The following is a 17,010-nucleotide window of genomic DNA, read 5'->3' as shown; positions in this document are numbered from 1 at the left end:
TGTGATTTGTCCTGATTTGTTTACAGCTAATATACAGTTTTATATTTACATTTATTGCAGATTTCTTATAGCATCTATTAAGTATTTATAACATATTATTAAATGCTGTTACTGCCATGTATTACTTGTTCTATAATGCATTATAAAGACCATACAACTCATATTGTAAGCATCTATAATGTGTTAATAAGCTATTTGAAAAATACACTTTCAGAAAAAGTGTTACCATAAACTTCAGCATCAAGTTCAAATGCTATTCAGCTGACAGGATTCTACTGTATACAGGAATCTGCTGGAAACTATACTGACATGCCTTTGACATGGCAAGTATTGTGAGCTGCTATTTACACGACCTCACATTGATAGGGATTGGAGCTGACAAAATAATCCCATGAATCTCAGCTGCTGTGCACTTCCATTCATTATATAGGTCTCAAATGTGCAGTGTTGAAAGAAACACCTGCTCTAGTAAACATGCACCCTGAGAATAAGGCATATAAACTGAGAACTTTCTTTAACCTCAAGTAGCACCAGATCGCATGCTTTTCAAACCTGCACATTTGAGACCTATGTAGCCAATGGAAGTGCAATATAGTAATTAATAAATAATATATATAATAATATATTGTGGAATTATTTAGTGAGCTACAATCACCTTAAGAGATACTTATCAGTACTGTGGAAATTCTAGCACTGTGTAGAGATGCCAACTAAGTCTGCCACTTGGTGCTATTTATGTATTTGTCATCAATAAATACTTTGGACATACTAAGCATTTTATGTTGAAACACCTATCTAGTTGCGAGTGTTTACAATTACAAAAACACTAACCTGACAAAGATTAAACAGTAACATTCCCTTCACACAGGAAGTTTAATACAAAGGTTTTCTTAAAACACAAAATAGTCTAGTTTAGCTGGCAGATTGTTAAAGTGGAATTGTAATAAGGAAGCCAACACCCAGGATAGAGTGGCTCAGTGAATGTGGTTTGGAATCTGTGCAGGAGGGTCATTGTGTCAGAGACACCATAAAAGGACAGCGTGCCAGCATTAAAGTCCAGATACACTCCTACTCTGGGGGAGCGGGGGGCAGTTATTGCAGTGTGATTGCTATTGTGCCGGGCAACATAACTAGAACCAGAGCAGTCCAAACTCCAGGACCTGTCATTGAATCCAAGGATACAGGAATGATGAGGTCCTTTCCTGTGGATTCCTTTATATGTGACTCCTATAGAAACCTTTTTCCCACTGCACTCAATCTCCCAGTAACAACGATTTCCAGACAAACCCTCTCTGCAAAGCACTTCGGCCCGATATTCAAATCTCTCTCGGTGATCAGGATATGACTGGGTCTGTCTCCTCACTGCCACCTTTCTGTTCCCTTCAGACAGATAAAGCACTGTATGCGCTGTGTTGGGGTCCAGTGTGAGCTGACAGGAATCTGATTGAAGAGAAGATCATGGAGAAAATCTCCATTAGGTTTGAATGGTATAGAACCAAAAAGACAGACTGATAAATACATATTACAGCAGGTTCTTTTTCTGACATAAGGCTACAACTTGAAAACAGAAGAAGCATTGAGGTACAAAGGTACAGAAGGAAATAATAGGATTATTTTGAGTGCATTTGTGTGAATTGATTTTGCAGCTGGCAATCAATGCACAAAGTAAAATATTATACACTCCCCTCCAGCATGTATTGGGACAGATGAATATCCACTGGGGGTGGGTTTTTGTTGCCGTTTTACCCACTCAGAACTTTCTCTCCCTAAATATCTTGGTATCCCTGAATACTGTTAGCTCTTCTCAAAATGGAGTGACACATCTTTCAACCAAATGTTTCAGTAAAAACAGACTTACATTTTAAAAACTCAGCTCTGTTCCTTGGCTCTGGAACCTGCAGACTGTAAACTGCAACTTCATTCACTGGGCAGAAAAAAAGAGAAATAGAACTGAAACATGTGGATTAATACACAACACACACAAGACTCCAAACAGCAATCTGAAAAGAAACAAGGCTTATTCATGGCATTTCAGGATGTAAAAATCCGTACTTCAAGATGTTTATGATTAAAATGAATATGTGTTCCTTCCATATCGGTGCAGCAGCCAAAGTCAATGTGAACACGTCTGCCACTGCACTGAAGTCTTGTGTTTGTTTCTCTCTATCAGATACCTTTGCATAACAGTACGGTGTCCATATTAGGACACCCTTGTGCATCAAATATACAGCAGTCATTGTCTGCTCCATCCTCACATCACTCCCTCATCAATCCCTGTTCCCTCCACCCTTCTCCATACATCCCTATTCAAACAGCAGTCTTACTCTCCCCTCTTATTTATGAATCTTTCTTATGCTTGCCCTATTGAAAATCTATCCTGTTGGTGGCTTTGCATAAATAATGCTATAATATATATATTTTAAAAAATAACTACAGTAGAACACATCATATTACTACAGAGCCTGTCATATCTGATCCTGTAAGATACAATACCCTCTATTAATACATAGCCTGTCATATCTGATCCTGTAAGATGAAGCAACAGTATGGATTAGTGGTTAGGGCTCTGGACTCTTGACCGGAGGGTCATGGGTTCAATCCCAGGTGGGGGACACAGCTGCTGTACCGTTGAGAAAGGTACTTTACCTAGATTGCTCTAGTAAAAACCCAACTGTAATTACAATGGGTAATTGTATGTAAAAATAATGTGATATCTTGTAACAATTGTAAGTCGCCCCTGGATAAGGGCATCTGCTAAAAATAAATAAATAAATAAATAAATAAATAAATAAATAATAATAATAATAATAATAATAATAATAATAATAATAATAATAATGAACCAAATGTTACAGTGAAAACAGACTTACATGGTAAAAGCTCAAGTTTGTTCCTTCGCTCTGAAGCCTGCAGATTGTAAATTTCAACTTCATTCACTGGGTAGAAAAAAGAGAGAAAAATAGAATTAAAACATGTGAATTAATACACAACACACACAAGACTCCAAACAGCAATCAGAAAAGAAAGCCAGCTTCCTCTTCTACACCCAGGAACTCGAGAGCGGCTATCAGGGAGATACTGGTCACTGGAGGACAAAGGCCAGCCCTGCAGGTGTCTGCAAAGCAATGAGGAAAAACACTCCCTGCCGGTTTTGCCTCCCTGTGAGAGATGGCTTTGTGGTGACGTCAGACCCGGAAGAAGCAGCACAGACACAGACAGACTTGGGTATGAAAAAGCGTTAATCCTGGCTTATCAACCTTGAGGGTGTGTCAATGTCTTCCTTAACAGTGAGATGCTCTACCTGCTGGTTAGGAATTTGCAGCTGTCAAATCCCAGCTACCTTTCCCCGAATCAAACACAGCAGGCAGCGTGTCTCAGATGAAGTGACTGGTGGCCTTTTAAACAAATAAATAAGAACCTGCATAATTTGATCAGACTGAGTTAAGAACATAAGAAAAGTTTGAGAACGAGAAAAAGCCATTCGGCCAATCAAGGCTCATTGCTTTTGAGCACACCCTACTGGGGAAACTAATTTAAAAGCACAGAATCTAGCCTTTTGTTAATGTGCTCAGTGTTTTAGATCCTACTGTGTCACCTGGTAGGCTATTCCATGCATAACTCAATGTAAAAAAATGTTTTTTACTAGTGACGGGACTGAAGTCTTAGCTGATTGGACCCCACATGAACCAATTGAAGCAAACAGTGTTACAAAGCAAAGGTTCATGTGGTTCATTGAAACACTAGGTCATGTGACCCATGAACGGTGTTTAGCAGTAGCTGACAGGAAGGAAACTATTATTTTTTCACCCAATACGTGTCAGGTTAGTGTTTTGTTTTTTATATAAAGACGTGCTCAAATTTGTTGGTACCCTTACAGCTCATTGAAATAATGCTTCAATCCTCCTGAAAAGTGATGAAATTAAAAGTTATTTGATCATGTATACTTGCATGCCTTTGGTATGTCATAGAATAAAGCAAAGAAGCTGTGAAAAGAGATGAATTATTGCTTATTCTACAAAGATATTCTAAAATGGCCTGGACACATTTGTTGGTACCCCTTAGAAAAGATCATAAATAATTGGATTATAGTGATATTTCAAACTAATTAGTTTCTTTAATTAGTATCACACATGTCTCCAATCTTGTAATCAGTCATTCAGCCTATTTAAATGGAGAAAAGTAGTCACTGTGCTGTTTGGTATCATTGTGTGCACCAGACTGAACATGGACCAGAGAAAGCAAAGGAGAGAGTTGTCTGAGGAGATCAGAAAGAAAATAATAGACAAGCATGGTAAAGGTAAAGGCTACAAGACCATCTCCAAGCAGCTTGATGTTCCTGTGACAACAGTTGCAAATATTATTAAGAAGTTTAAGGTCCATGGAACTGTAGCCAACCTCCCTGGGCGCGGCCTGGCACAGGGTGCCTTGAATCTGTGCAGGGCACAATGAAATCTCAAGACTATCAAGGCATTCTGGAGTGAAACTTACTGCCCAATGTCAGAAAGCTCTGTCTCAGTCGCAGGTCATGGGTCCTCCAACAGGATAATGACCCAAAACACACAGCTAAAAGCACCCAAGAATGGATAAGAACAAAACATTGGACTATTCTGAAGTGGCCTTCTATGGGTCCTGATCTGAATCCTATCGAACATCTATGGAAAGAGCTGAAACTTGCAGTCTGGAGAAGGCACCCATCAAACCTGAGACAGCTGGAGCAGTTTGCTCAGGAAGAGTGGGCCAAACTACCTGTTAACAGGTGCCGAAGTCTCATTGAGAGCTACAGAAAACGTTTGATTGCAGTGATTGCCTCTAAAGGTTGTGCAACAAAATATTAGGTTAGCGGTCCCATCATTTTTGTTCATGCCATTTTCATTTGTTTTATTATTTACAATATTTTGTTGAATAAAAAATCAAAAGCAAAGTCTGATTTCTATTAAATATGGAATAAACAATGGTGGATACCAATTACTTTTGTCAGTTAAGTTATTTCAGAGAAAATTGTGCATTCTTCGTTTTTTGTGGAGGGGTTCCAACAAATTTGAGCACGTCTGTAAATAATGGAAAGTAAGGGTCCAAGTACAGACGCTTGCTGTACCCCACTAAGTACATCTCCCAATCCGATTTTACACCTCTCACAATTGTTCTACTTTCTGTTTTTTAACCAGTTCTGTATCCAATTACATGTCATCCCCTGTGTTCCTGCTGATTTTAATTTACTTATTAGTCTTTCATGTGAGACTTTGTGAAGGCTTTTTGAAAATAAGGATAAATGATTTCAAAAGCATTGCCAAAAAGTCAAGTATGTTAGTTAAGTATGACCACCCTTTCTGCTGTTGTTGCTGTATAAATAGTACATTATATATATATATACACACACTATATATATATATATATATATACACACACACATATATATATATATATTATATATATATATATATATATATATATATATATATATACATATATACATATATACATACACACACACTATATATATATATATATATATATATATATATATATATATATATATATATATATATATATATATATAGTATAAATATCTATTGAGACTCACTGTTGTCACCCATTGTCGTTGATGTAGCTGTAGCTGTTCTCTTGTTAGCTCTCCAGGTCTGAAAAAAATAAACTCAAGTTTCAGATCAAGTGCGCTGGTAAACTGGTGGGTAACTTTACATGTGCAATGCAGGCCCTTCAAGTTAAGTTTAGTTTTTACTGTGCACTTTGTTTGGATTTATTTTAGAATCTACCATTTCCCAGAAATGTAAGTTTCGTTATTACTGTGCACTGGGAGGTTTTTCAGGAAATGGGCAGGTTTTTTGGAAAAATAGTTGGCAGAGATCAAGCAAACTACAAGAAAGTCACCTCAGAATTGGCAGCTGTGAAGAATACTTTTCTTATTATTATCTCTATACCTTCGAAAAGTTTTCTTTTGTTTTATATTATTTTATATAGTAAAGTAAAACTACACTTAAACCAACCAGAGTTATTTATGGATTCATATTTGTAGTTTTTATTCTGACAAGTAGAGTGTGAGCTCTAAAATGGAAGGTTGAGAAGTAACACAAAATGTTATTGAAATTAAAACACACCCTACTACAGTCAGTCACCACATATCTGACCCTATAAAATTTGGACTTCAGTGACGGTTAAACGCATGTGACGCATGTCTGATCGCTTCCAATAGGACATTGATTTAACATCTCATCCAGAGGATGGAGCACAAGGTGGTTAAGTGACTCATTCAGTGGCAGAGGTGGGATTTGAACCAGTGACCTTCTAGTTATATATATATATATATATATATATATATATATATATATATATATATATATATATATATACAGTATATATATATATATATATATATATATATATATATATATATATATATATATATATTAATAAATGTGATTGCACACTGGTTTACACAGGAGGCCTAAATGTTTTTCTTCTTTTTGGTAATATTTTTCACAAATATGCAATAAGATTCAACAGGTAAGAACACAAATACATGGCAATTGTAATTGCAGTTTATATATTCATTTAGAATATGTACTGAGAAAAAAGTGGCCCAACATGATTTAACCCTTAAACACAAGGCTAATTATTCAACTTTGATCAATTGGCATATTATCACAGAGGGTATGTAGGCTACTGACATACTGTACATATTTAATATAGTGCAGCAGTGTGGAGTAGTGGTTAGGGCTTTGGACTCTTGACCGGAGGGTCGTGGGTTCAATCCCTGGTAGGGGACACTGCTGCTGTACCCTTGAGCAAGGTACTTTACCTAGATTGCTCCAGTAAAAACCCAACTGTATAAATGGGTAATTGTATGTAAAAAATAAATTGTAAGTCACCCTGGATAAGGGCGTCTGCTAAGAAATAAATAATAATAATAATAATAATAATAATAAACTATTTTATACAGAACAGACACCCAGAGACACAAGGTTAATGTTGTATCTTTTTTTAATGAAGCTCTGCTTTCATGTCTTATTTGCAAAGCAGACTTTTGAGAGAAACAATAAACATTAATTAGAAAACAAAAACAGTTACAAAATGCAAAATAATAATAATTATATTTACAAAATAACATTAACATTAACCAGTAATGGACAGCAGTGCAAATAAAAAAAAAATGTTTACAGAGCTATTGCACAGGTGTCAAGGCTTTCAGACAATGTCTTCCCTCTCATAAGCAGAACATCATTCTCTCAAGTCCCTTCTTGTTTTGCTGTTGCTCGTTTTGTTTTCCACACTTCTTTATTTCCACTCTCTTTGACTCAGGTGAAGCCCATTGATCCTGCAGCCCCCACACTGGTTTCCTCTCCCCGTTCACTTCCTTCCTTCCTGTGTTACAGGTAATAGGACCCCACCTCCTGACCCCCTTCATCAAACATTTCAAACAGATTTCATTTCAATCAGCCGTGCTGCTGTGTTTTCATGAACAGATACAATTGCTCATTTTGAAAACTCTCCTGATAGATAGATATTAATGAACACTCATGGGGACCACACTGAGGTTAAAGGTTTAAACTGCATCATGTTCTTTATATTTCTTACCTGATGAGGATTTTCTATGGCTGTTTCTGAAAAGATTTTATTCACCATGTTTACTAACTATTCCTGCAAAACATTGCTTCTGAAAAAACTCCTGGAGGCTGATTGTGGGGAAGCATATGACTGTTGCACGGGCTGCAGTGCACAATGCTTACCCTGTGGACTCCAATGCCCAGCGCACCACCAATATGCTTCCCCACATTTCCCCAGATTCAGCCTGGACAAGAGTTTTCAGAGTCATTTCTTGCTGGAATAGTTAATCATCTTGACAAATAAAGATCTAAGCAAAAATCACATTGAATCATTCAGCACACACTTAATAGGATACTAAAGGTCAGAAATGTAATATTAAAAATATATTTTAAATTGTATTTTTTTCATGAAAAATCAATTTACATACAGTTATTGCTGATCAAATTTAAATCAAATCTATTGTGTTGGTTAAATTGCAAAAAAAAAAAAGAAATTATAATGACAATCTGACCATCTTTACTTGTATTTGAAGATGGTGCTGAAGTGAGTAAAATGGTCAGAAATGCTCCCTCTTCAGTTCTCAATTGTTTTTGGATGGGGATTCTACAAAATTGATGTCGTTTTGAATAGCATATGTACTTGTTAGGCTAGTTGGTTGCCATGTAAATATTCATTGTCTTGTGTACTTTAATGGTGCTCTGTTTATATGTATACAAGTGGAATAACAAGAACAAGCTTGTTTCCATGTTTAGACTGTCCATTTCTCCTGATTTATCACAATATCAACAATATGTTTGACTGCTGTGTTAGAGTGTCTAGTTCTGTACAGAAATATAAAAAGGATGGAACTCCAGTCATTGGGATAGTTGTGTCAATACCCTCGATTCACCATGAAGTGTGATCCGGGGCTGGAATCACAATATGTGCTTCTGCTGTTTCTGTTGAAATGATACAGAGACAGGGACAGGTTTCACAAGAAACGAAACTTACCTGTGTTTCTGAATTCCAGGAGTTATATAAAGATCTAAGAGGTGGGGCTTTGGACTGAGGCCAGGTTTAGACAAGCAGGCTGAGCAGAGACTGCTGAATCAGTGTGAGAGGGGCAGAGAGGAGAGAGTAGGACAGGAGTTTGAGAATGGCACCCTCTGTCCCAGCACTCCTTCAAGACTAAATCTTACTCCTAATGGGATAGGCCCATTCCCAGTAGAGACTCTAAATGCGGGAGGGACACTGGCCACACAAACAATCGCACCCCCTTCCAAGAACCCAGTCCTGTATACAGAACACGTGATGGGTTTGCATGTGCAGTCCTGGAGTGAGTCAGAAGAGATCTTTCCTTTCTACTGGAGAGAAATAGGGGACTCTCAGTATATCTGCAGGGACATGTCATGTGTTCTTCATCATTGATGAAAGGCTTTGAAATGATAAGCTGTGAAGCTCATTGGTCCTTCATCACACATACAGATATATCTGGAACGGACTGACGGTTCAGCTTTGGGCTTTCACATCTCAAAAGACATAGAGCAGCGACCAGATCCTATTCACTTGCATTAGCTGGCAGAGTTAATGAAATTATGCTGTAGTTTGCTTCAGATTTGTTCTTCTAATATTGTGGAGTGTAGAAAAGGTATAGTGATTCAAGCAGCACTATCATTATACTCTAGCGGTGAAGTCTGAGTTTGCTCTGCAGCCCTCCTTCACAAAAGTTTTGACTTATTTTTTGCAATTGGTTTACCATAAGAATGAACTTTAGCTTGGGTGTCAGTTTTCATAGTGACATCACAATGAAGTCAGAACATTCACTTTCCCAGCAATGACAGACACAACAGAACAGCACAGACCTATGAACACTTACTGATGCTAGACCCCTGCGATATGAGAACCAGGCAGACCCGAAGTGGCTGCTTCAGTTGTTCTCCAGATCCCTGGCATGGATTCTGGGATGTATAAAATCTACATCTCCCTGTTGCCAGTCAGTTTCAGTTCCAATGGTAGAACAGCACATCAGATCCTATTGCAGTGACTTTGAGAGAGGACTGACAGTTGGAAGTGCTCGCGTCACTGCTGTATCCAAGACTGCACACAATCCTGATGTTTCATTCACAAGGAACAACAGTCTCCACAGTGATAGGACTCTCTCTATGTGTGGCTCATTCTGGAGAACAGACTTCCACCCCAATGCAATAACATACAAGTTCCCTGAAGGAATTAGAGACTTGCAGACTCTCAACCTGCCAGGACCAATCACTGTCATCCTGGCTGGCCTTGGTGTAAAAAGGTATAAAAAGACTGATTCAAATCCAACACACAATCACGCAATCCCCTCCTCTCACACATCATGTGTTATATATTATATTTGAAATGGTGAGGATACACAGGTCCTTATTATCACAGCGTTTACGACTGGTAACATTAGAGCTATCAGGGTCGTTACTGATCTGAACAGCAATGCAGGGGGATTCCTCAGTGCTGTAAAATGCTCTATAAAAACACCTTGATCAAAGGGAAGCCGATATCCAACCACCCTTGTATTGAGATGACTAAACTGCCGTTCTTTGTTTCTCCCAGCAGGGGGTGATAATGCCTCGGTGTTGGAGGTATTTTAACCCCTCCAGTTCTGACTTTCAGTTCTGGATTTCTTCAATGGTTACAAAAAATGGAACAAAAACATAGGAAAACCTGCTACAGATGCCTGACACAAGTCTGTTTCAGAAACAATGGGACCAGAGGAAGACAAATCTGACAGACTTTGATAAGAGATGCTTGGTTGGCAGGTGTTTCTGTTTTCAGAAGGCACGGATTACTACCAAAACTTTTTCATAAGGAAGTCTCAAAAGGGATGAGACTCTCTCTATGTACGGGCCATTCTGATTTGACTGCAGATTTCCACCCCCAATATAACATAACCTGAAGGAATTAGAGGCTGGTAATCATTGAGGAATGGTCCCGTATCCCTCCAGCACAATTTAAAAAGCACCTTGCAGAATCGCTACCTGCCACGTCCAATCAGTACCGTGCTGGCTGTCCATGGAGACCCTACACCATATTGACACTGCTATGACAGGCGTGTATTTTTTTGCACAAATAGTGAAAAACCTTTTTCAATAAGCAGATTAATTTAAAATGTATTTATTTATTTATTAGCAGACACCCTTCACCAGGGCGACTTGCAATTGATACAAGATATCATTTTTACATACAATTACATTATTTTTTACACATTATTTTTACATACAATTCCCCATTTATACAGTTGGGTTTTTACTGGAGCAATCTAGGTAAAGTACCTTGCTCAAGGGTACAGCAGCAGTGTCCCCCACCTGGGATTGAACCCACGACCCTCCGGTCAAGAGTCCAGAGTGGAGTAGCAGTGTGGAGTAGAGTCCTAACCACTACTCCACACTGCTGCCCCAAATGCAAAATAAATGACCCATATAACGAAGTGAAAATCATTTGTGTTTAATGTGATTTGTCCTGATTTGTTACAGCTAATATACAGTTTTATATTTTATTACAGATTTCTTCTATCATCTATTAAGTATTTATAACACATTAGTAAATGCTGTTACTGCCCTGTATTACTTGTTCTATAATGCATTATAAAGACCATACAACTCATATTGTAAGCATCTATAATGTGTTAATAAGCTATTTGAAAAAGACACTTTCATATAAAGTGTTACCATAAACTTCAGCATCAAGTTCAAACGCTATTCAGCTAACAGGATTCTACTTTATACAGGGATCTGCTAGAAACTATACTGACATGCTTTTGACATGGCAAGTATTGTGAGCTGCTATTTACACGACCTCACATAGATAGGGATTGGAGCTGACAAAATAATCCCATGAATCTCAGCTGCTGTGCACTTCCATTCATTATATAGGTCTCAAATGTGCAGTGTTGAAAGAAACACCTGCTATAGTAAACATGCACCCTGAGAATAAGTCATAGAAACTGAGCACTTTCTTTAACCTCAAGTAGCACCAGAGCTCATGCTTTTCAGACCTGCACATTTGAGACCTATGTAGCCAATGGAAGTGCAATATAGTAATTATATATATACTGTATATATATATAGTGGAATTATTTAGTGAGCTACTCTCACCTTAAGAGATACTTATCAGTCCTTGCTGTGGAAATTCTAGCACTGTGTAGAGATGCCAGCTAAGTCTGCCACTTGCTGCTATTTATGTATTTGTAATCAATAAATACTCTGGACATACTAAGCATTTTATGTTGAAACACCAGTCCATTTGTGAGTGTTTACAATTACAAAAACACTAACCTGACAGAGTGCTGCCATTTTACCCCCTAACTTTCCTACAAAATTGTGTCAGATTGAACATTCCTTCACCCGAGGAGTGGAGAGGACAGACAGGGAGTTCAATACAAAGGTTTTTCTTAAAACACAAAACAGTCTAGTTCAGCTGGCAGATTGTTACAGTGGAATCATAACTCCAAACCCTAAACCCAGGGAAATCATAACCCCAATAAAGTCCAAGCCCAGGATAGAGCGGCTCAGTGAATGTGGTTTGGAATCTGTGCAGGAGGGTCATTGTGTCAGAGACTCCATAAAATGACAGAATGCCGGCATTAAAGTCCAGATACACTCCTATTCTGGGGGAGCGTGGGTCAGTGATTATAGTGTGATTGTTATTGTGCCAAGCAGTGTAACTGGAACCTGAGCAGAACAAACTCCAGGACTTGTCATTACGTCCAAGAGCACAGGAATGACCCCTTCCTTCCCTGCTGATTCCTTTATATGTGACTCCTATATTAGCCCCTCTCCCACTCCACTCAATCTCCCAGTAACAGCGTGTCCCAGACAAACCCTCTCTGCAAAGTACTTGGGCCCAGCTGTCAAACCTCTCTGGGTGATCAGGATATGGCTGGGTCTCGCTCCTGCATTCCACCTTTCTGTTCCCTTCAGACAGACAGAGCTTTCTATACGCTGTGTTGGGGTCCAGTGTAAGCTGACAGGAATCTGATTGAAGAGAAGATGATGGTTAGAGGAGAGACAATTTGAAAATAAATCACTGAGAAAAAAGACATAACAGCAGGCTCTTTGTATAATGGCTGTGTCTAACATAAGGCTACAACTTGAAAACAGAAGAGGCATTGCGGTACAAAGGTACAAATGGGAGTAATTTGTATTATTTTGGGTAAGTTTGTGTGAATTAATTTTGCAGCTGCCAATCAATGCTCAAAGTATTAGTGCTATTCATTTTAAAATATTATACACTCCCCTCCAACAAGTATTGGGGTAGATGAATACATACAGAATAACTATGAGTGTGGCATTTGTTGCCATTTTACCCACTGTGACAGAGAGAGGATGAACTGTAAATCTCCCTCCCAACCAGAAAGGGCGCCGTGTAAGGTTGGTGGTATGCTTCCTGCTAGATGGGCAGCCTTGACGGTAGGTGGAAACCGGAAGGTGACCATATTAGTGTGAGCGCGTAGTTGTGCGTACCTGGAAGGACTATATTGCAATTAGCTGCAGGGCAGCACTCTATTGGATAAACCATGGCAATGGGTTGATTGCAGGGAGGAGTTTTGGGGTACAAAGGGGAAGCAGCTATGTCAGTACTCCCTGAAAGCAGAAATACAGCCTAAGACTGTGTTTTCCCAGGTGGGCAGCAGTGTGGTCATGGAATCCTTGTACCCCTCGGCCAATCTGACCGCTGCATCCAGCGTGGTGGGCCGGTGTCGGCTGACCCAATTACTGGTCTCTGGCCCCAGCAACTGTACGAACTGCTCGATGGTGATGATCTTGTTCATCTCTTCAGCCATATGTTTGCCAGGGCAGAGCCACCGGGTCACCTGGTCCACCAACTGCTGGGCCATTACTCGTGGTTGACCTTCAGGGCGTTGGTACTCCCGGAACCGGCAGCGGTGCATCTCCTCTGTGAGATCCAGTCGCTGGAGTATGGCTTTCTTCACCAGGTCATAATCCATGGCCTGTTTCTGGGTTAAAGCGTGGTAGGACTCAGGATCATCCTCCTGCAACATTTTCACCACTTTTGCTTTTGGAGGAGCCGCTGCTGGTTCACCGGTTCCCTCCTCTGGTTGGCAGCGAGGAACATGGCGTTCATCATCTCCATCACCACTGCCAAGATCTCCTCAAGACTCAGTGCCTGAGCCTCCATCATTGTGGTTAAGGTTGCAGGGTCCATCTTGACAATTGTGAACAGGATGTGAGTGGTGTGGTAAAACAATGCAATGCCCAGACAGTATCCTCCCAAAATATCCATGTGTATTTTGATCTAAATATAATATAATAATAATACTTATAATTAGCCACCCCTCTACCAGCAATGGTATTGGGGGGGGGACATGGCAGGGTACAGTCCTGATTAAACAAATCAAAACACTCCTCAACCACAATCCTCTGTGGACAAAAAGGTGCTCTGGTCCTCCGGGGATAGTGGTACATGGGTAGTGCTGTACGGTGCTGTGCTGTGCTGTGAGGGACATGCTCCAGGGTTTGGTGCTGGTTCCATGGCTGCAGCTCCCAGCAAAACCAATAACAAAACAAAAACACAAGCTCAGGCTGTATTTCTGCTTTCAGCGCAAGGGCGAGTACTGATGTAGCTGATCCCCCTTTGTACCCAAAAACTCCTCCCTGCAATCAACCCGTCGCCATAGTTTCTCCAATAGAGGGCCGCCACACAGCTGGTTGCAATGGAGTCCTTCCGGGTACGTGCAACTACTTACACCCCCATGGTCATCTTCCGGTTTCCATCTACCGTCAAGACTGCCCATCTAGGAGGAAGCATATCACCAACCTTACTCAGCGCCCTTTCTGGTCGGGAGGGAGATTTACAGTTCAAATTCTTCCTCTCTCTGTCACACCACTCAGACTTTTCTCTCCCTAAATATTTTGGTATCTTTAAATAGTCACATCTTTTCAGAATGGAGTGATGCATCTTTCAATAAAATGTATCAGTTAAAACAGACTTACATTTTATAAACTCAGCTCTGTTCCTTGGCTCTGGAGCCTGCATGCTGTAAACTGCAACTTCATTCACTGGGTAGAAAAAAAAGAGGAAAATAGAACTGCAATATGTGGATTAACATACAACTCACACAAGACTCCAAACAGCAATATGCCATGCTCCTAAAGTGCATCTGTTCAGTTTATCAGTGTAGCAAAGCACCCAGCTAATTCCACCCTCATCAGGAATCTTTCACACAAGAACTAATCTAATACATCTCCAACCACTCTTCCAAAAAGGGAGAATGTCATTGTATATAAAATGATTTACTGGAGGGGCTCCCGAGTGGCGCATCCAGTAAAAGCACTTGCTAGAGTGCAGGATGCGCTCTATAGCCTGGACATCGCCGGTTCGAGTCCAGGCTATTCCACAGCCGACCGTGGACAGGAGCTCCGAGGGGGCGGCGCTCAATTGGCCGAGTGTCGTCCGGGGGGAGGGAGGGTTAGGTCGGCCAGGGTGTCCTCGGCTCACCGCGCACCAGCAACCCCTGTAGTCTGGCCGGGCGCCTGCGGGCTTGCCTGTAAGCTGCCCAGAGCTGCGTTGTCGTCTGACGCTGTAGCTCTGAGGCGGCTGCACGGTGAGTCTGCAGAGTGTAAAGAAGCGGGCGGCTGACGGCACACGCTTCGGAGGACAACGTGTGTTCATCTTCGCCCCTCCCGAGTCAGTGCAGGGGTGGTAGCAGTGAGCTGAGCTAAAAATAATTGGGCATTTCAAATTGGGGAGAAAATAATAAAAACTGATTGGCAACGACTAAATTTTAGAAAAAAAAATGATTTACTGGAAAAAAAACCTTACCTTTTAAACGTCTGTCACTGCTCCTAGACCCCAGTGTATAAACTGCTATTTCATTCACTAAATAAAATACAGAAAACTGTTTAAAACCAAAGATTTTACTGTAGAGGATTTGGAATACAAACATGACCACAACCTCCAATTCCTATAACTCTTTGATGAGAAAGTGCAGGACTATAAGTTAGCACCCTATATGGAATGAATGTGTTGTTTAATGTTTGAATCCCTTTCTCTCTGTTTGAATGCTGTTGTGTTGTTTTCTCATGTAATTACTGCTATCATCACTTGGGATGTCACTGTAAATGAGGTGGGGCGTTTCAACCTGGGGAAAACATTTGAAATAAAACATCTGCAATATTTATATAGCCAGCAATCTGCAAGAATTCTTTATTAATGTCTTGCAAGTCCTGTCCTTCCTCAAGCCATGCTCTATTTGAGAAATCTCTACCAAAGGAATCTATTTCACACCAACCTGTTTTGGTTATTTTGCTTAATCCACCCTTGCAGAAGTCCTCAATATGGTCTTTAATTTCAGATACAGCTTTCCTCACAGCCCCAAAAGAGATGTCTGTATTGAAAGTAACGCTGGGTAAGTCTCCAGCTTCAGGAGGGGCACAGAGAGACTGGAAATTCTACAACAGGAAAGTGGAGAAAAGGAGTTTTCAGTGAAACAGAATGGGGTCCAAAACATTCCCGGGGAAAACCAAGGATTCATTCAATTGGTTCTCCTCCTTAGCTTAGCAATCTCCTGCTCCAGTTTCTTTATGAGTCCTTTATTGCAAGCTTCTTGTTAGCTCCAATCAGCTCAACAACAGTGTGGATCTTCTTAAGACAAACATAAAACTAAGGAACTGTAGTTCATATCTTAAGTCTGATCTAAAACAGTGTTATATATTTGGGGATATTTGTAAATTATGTTTGTTCCATTTATTTTGCAAATAATAATAATAATAATAATAATAATAATAATAATAATAATAATAATAATAATAATAATAATATCACCCTGTGACAGAGACAGAATGATTCTTGGTGATAAATCTCTCTCCCGACCTGTGAGGGTGCTGTGTAAAATGAACAGAGTGTGCCTGGACTGGATAGCCAGACAATTCATTCCCAGGGTTAGAAGGAAGTTGGTCATCTAGAAAGGGGGCGGAGCTACAACACACTAAATCATCAACCCAGAAGGGAACCCACATGGCAGCCGCGGATTGCAGGAGCGGTTGCACTAGTTAAGTCACTAGTTAACCAAGTCACTAGTTAACCAAGGGGTCATGATTGACGGTACAAAAGGGGGTGTAGCGAAGTGATCTGTTTCTTGTTATGGTTAAGCTGAATTGGAAGGAAAGACGTGTGTTATTATCGTGAGTGTTTGTTTTATTAAATATACTGTTTGTTGTTATTTAGACGGCCAGCACAAACCCGGACTACACTGCACATTGTTTCAGGAATAACTGTATTTGCACCACAAGTACTTTAGCACTCACTGTGGACTTGAGTTTGTGTTTTGTGTTAAGTGTGGTTGTATATGATCAGCACTATTATTTCGGGACCAACCCGTGGATTAAATACACAACACTGTAGTGCCTGTTTCTCATTGTTATTGTTTACTGCCGTTTGGTCATCAGACTTATTATAAAAATATAATTATAA

The 17,010-nt window shown here is 39.9% G+C and overlaps 2 protein-coding genes across 2 annotated transcripts in view; both read right to left on the bottom strand.

Annotated features, from left to right (window-relative positions):
• On the bottom strand, positions 1-5,718 carry LOC131722960 (tripartite motif-containing protein 16-like). Its single transcript, XM_059016168.1, has 4 exons — positions 5,582-5,718; positions 2,871-2,936; positions 1,859-1,924; positions 1-1,440 (listed from the first exon to the last, which is right to left on the bottom strand). Exons 1-4 carry the CDS (start codon positions 5,592-5,594, stop codon positions 908-910), a joined length of 678 nt encoding a protein of 225 aa, XP_058872151.1. The 5' UTR covers positions 5,595-5,718; the 3' UTR covers positions 1-907.
• Positions 5,719-10,726: 5,008 nt separating this feature from the next.
• Positions 10,727-17,010, bottom strand: part of LOC117433015 (tripartite motif-containing protein 16-like protein) — a 33,147-nt gene continuing 26,863 nt past the window's right edge. The window contains exons 4-7 of the mRNA XM_059016149.1: positions 15,830-15,989; positions 15,361-15,417; positions 14,532-14,597; positions 10,727-12,551 (exon numbers count right to left, since the gene is read on the bottom strand). Of these exons, the coding sequence (XP_058872132.1) occupies positions 11,986-12,551; positions 14,532-14,597; positions 15,361-15,417; positions 15,830-15,989 (849 nt within the window). The 3' untranslated portion in view covers positions 10,727-11,985. The remainder of the gene's footprint in view (positions 12,552-14,531; positions 14,598-15,360; positions 15,418-15,829; positions 15,990-17,010) is intronic.

Source organism: Acipenser ruthenus, chromosome 52, assembly GCF_902713425.1.
Source record: "Acipenser ruthenus chromosome 52, fAciRut3.2 maternal haplotype, whole genome shotgun sequence".
Lineage (NCBI taxonomy): Eukaryota > Metazoa > Chordata > Actinopteri > Acipenseriformes > Acipenseridae > Acipenser > Acipenser ruthenus.
This window is presented reverse-complemented; position numbering and strand designations above follow the sequence as displayed.

Bases quoted from the DNA above. Each gene is read 5' to 3' on its own strand.
- LOC131722960 (XM_059016168.1), bottom strand. The intron at 1,925-2,870 runs GTAAGTCTGTTT...TTTTCTGCCCAG, and splicing joins CAAACTTGAGCTTTTACCAT to TGAATGAAGTTGCAGTTTAC. The intron at 1,441-1,858 runs GTAAGTCTGTTT...CTCTTCAATCAG, and splicing joins CAGAGCTGAGTTTTTAAAAT to ATTCCTGTCAGCTCACACTG.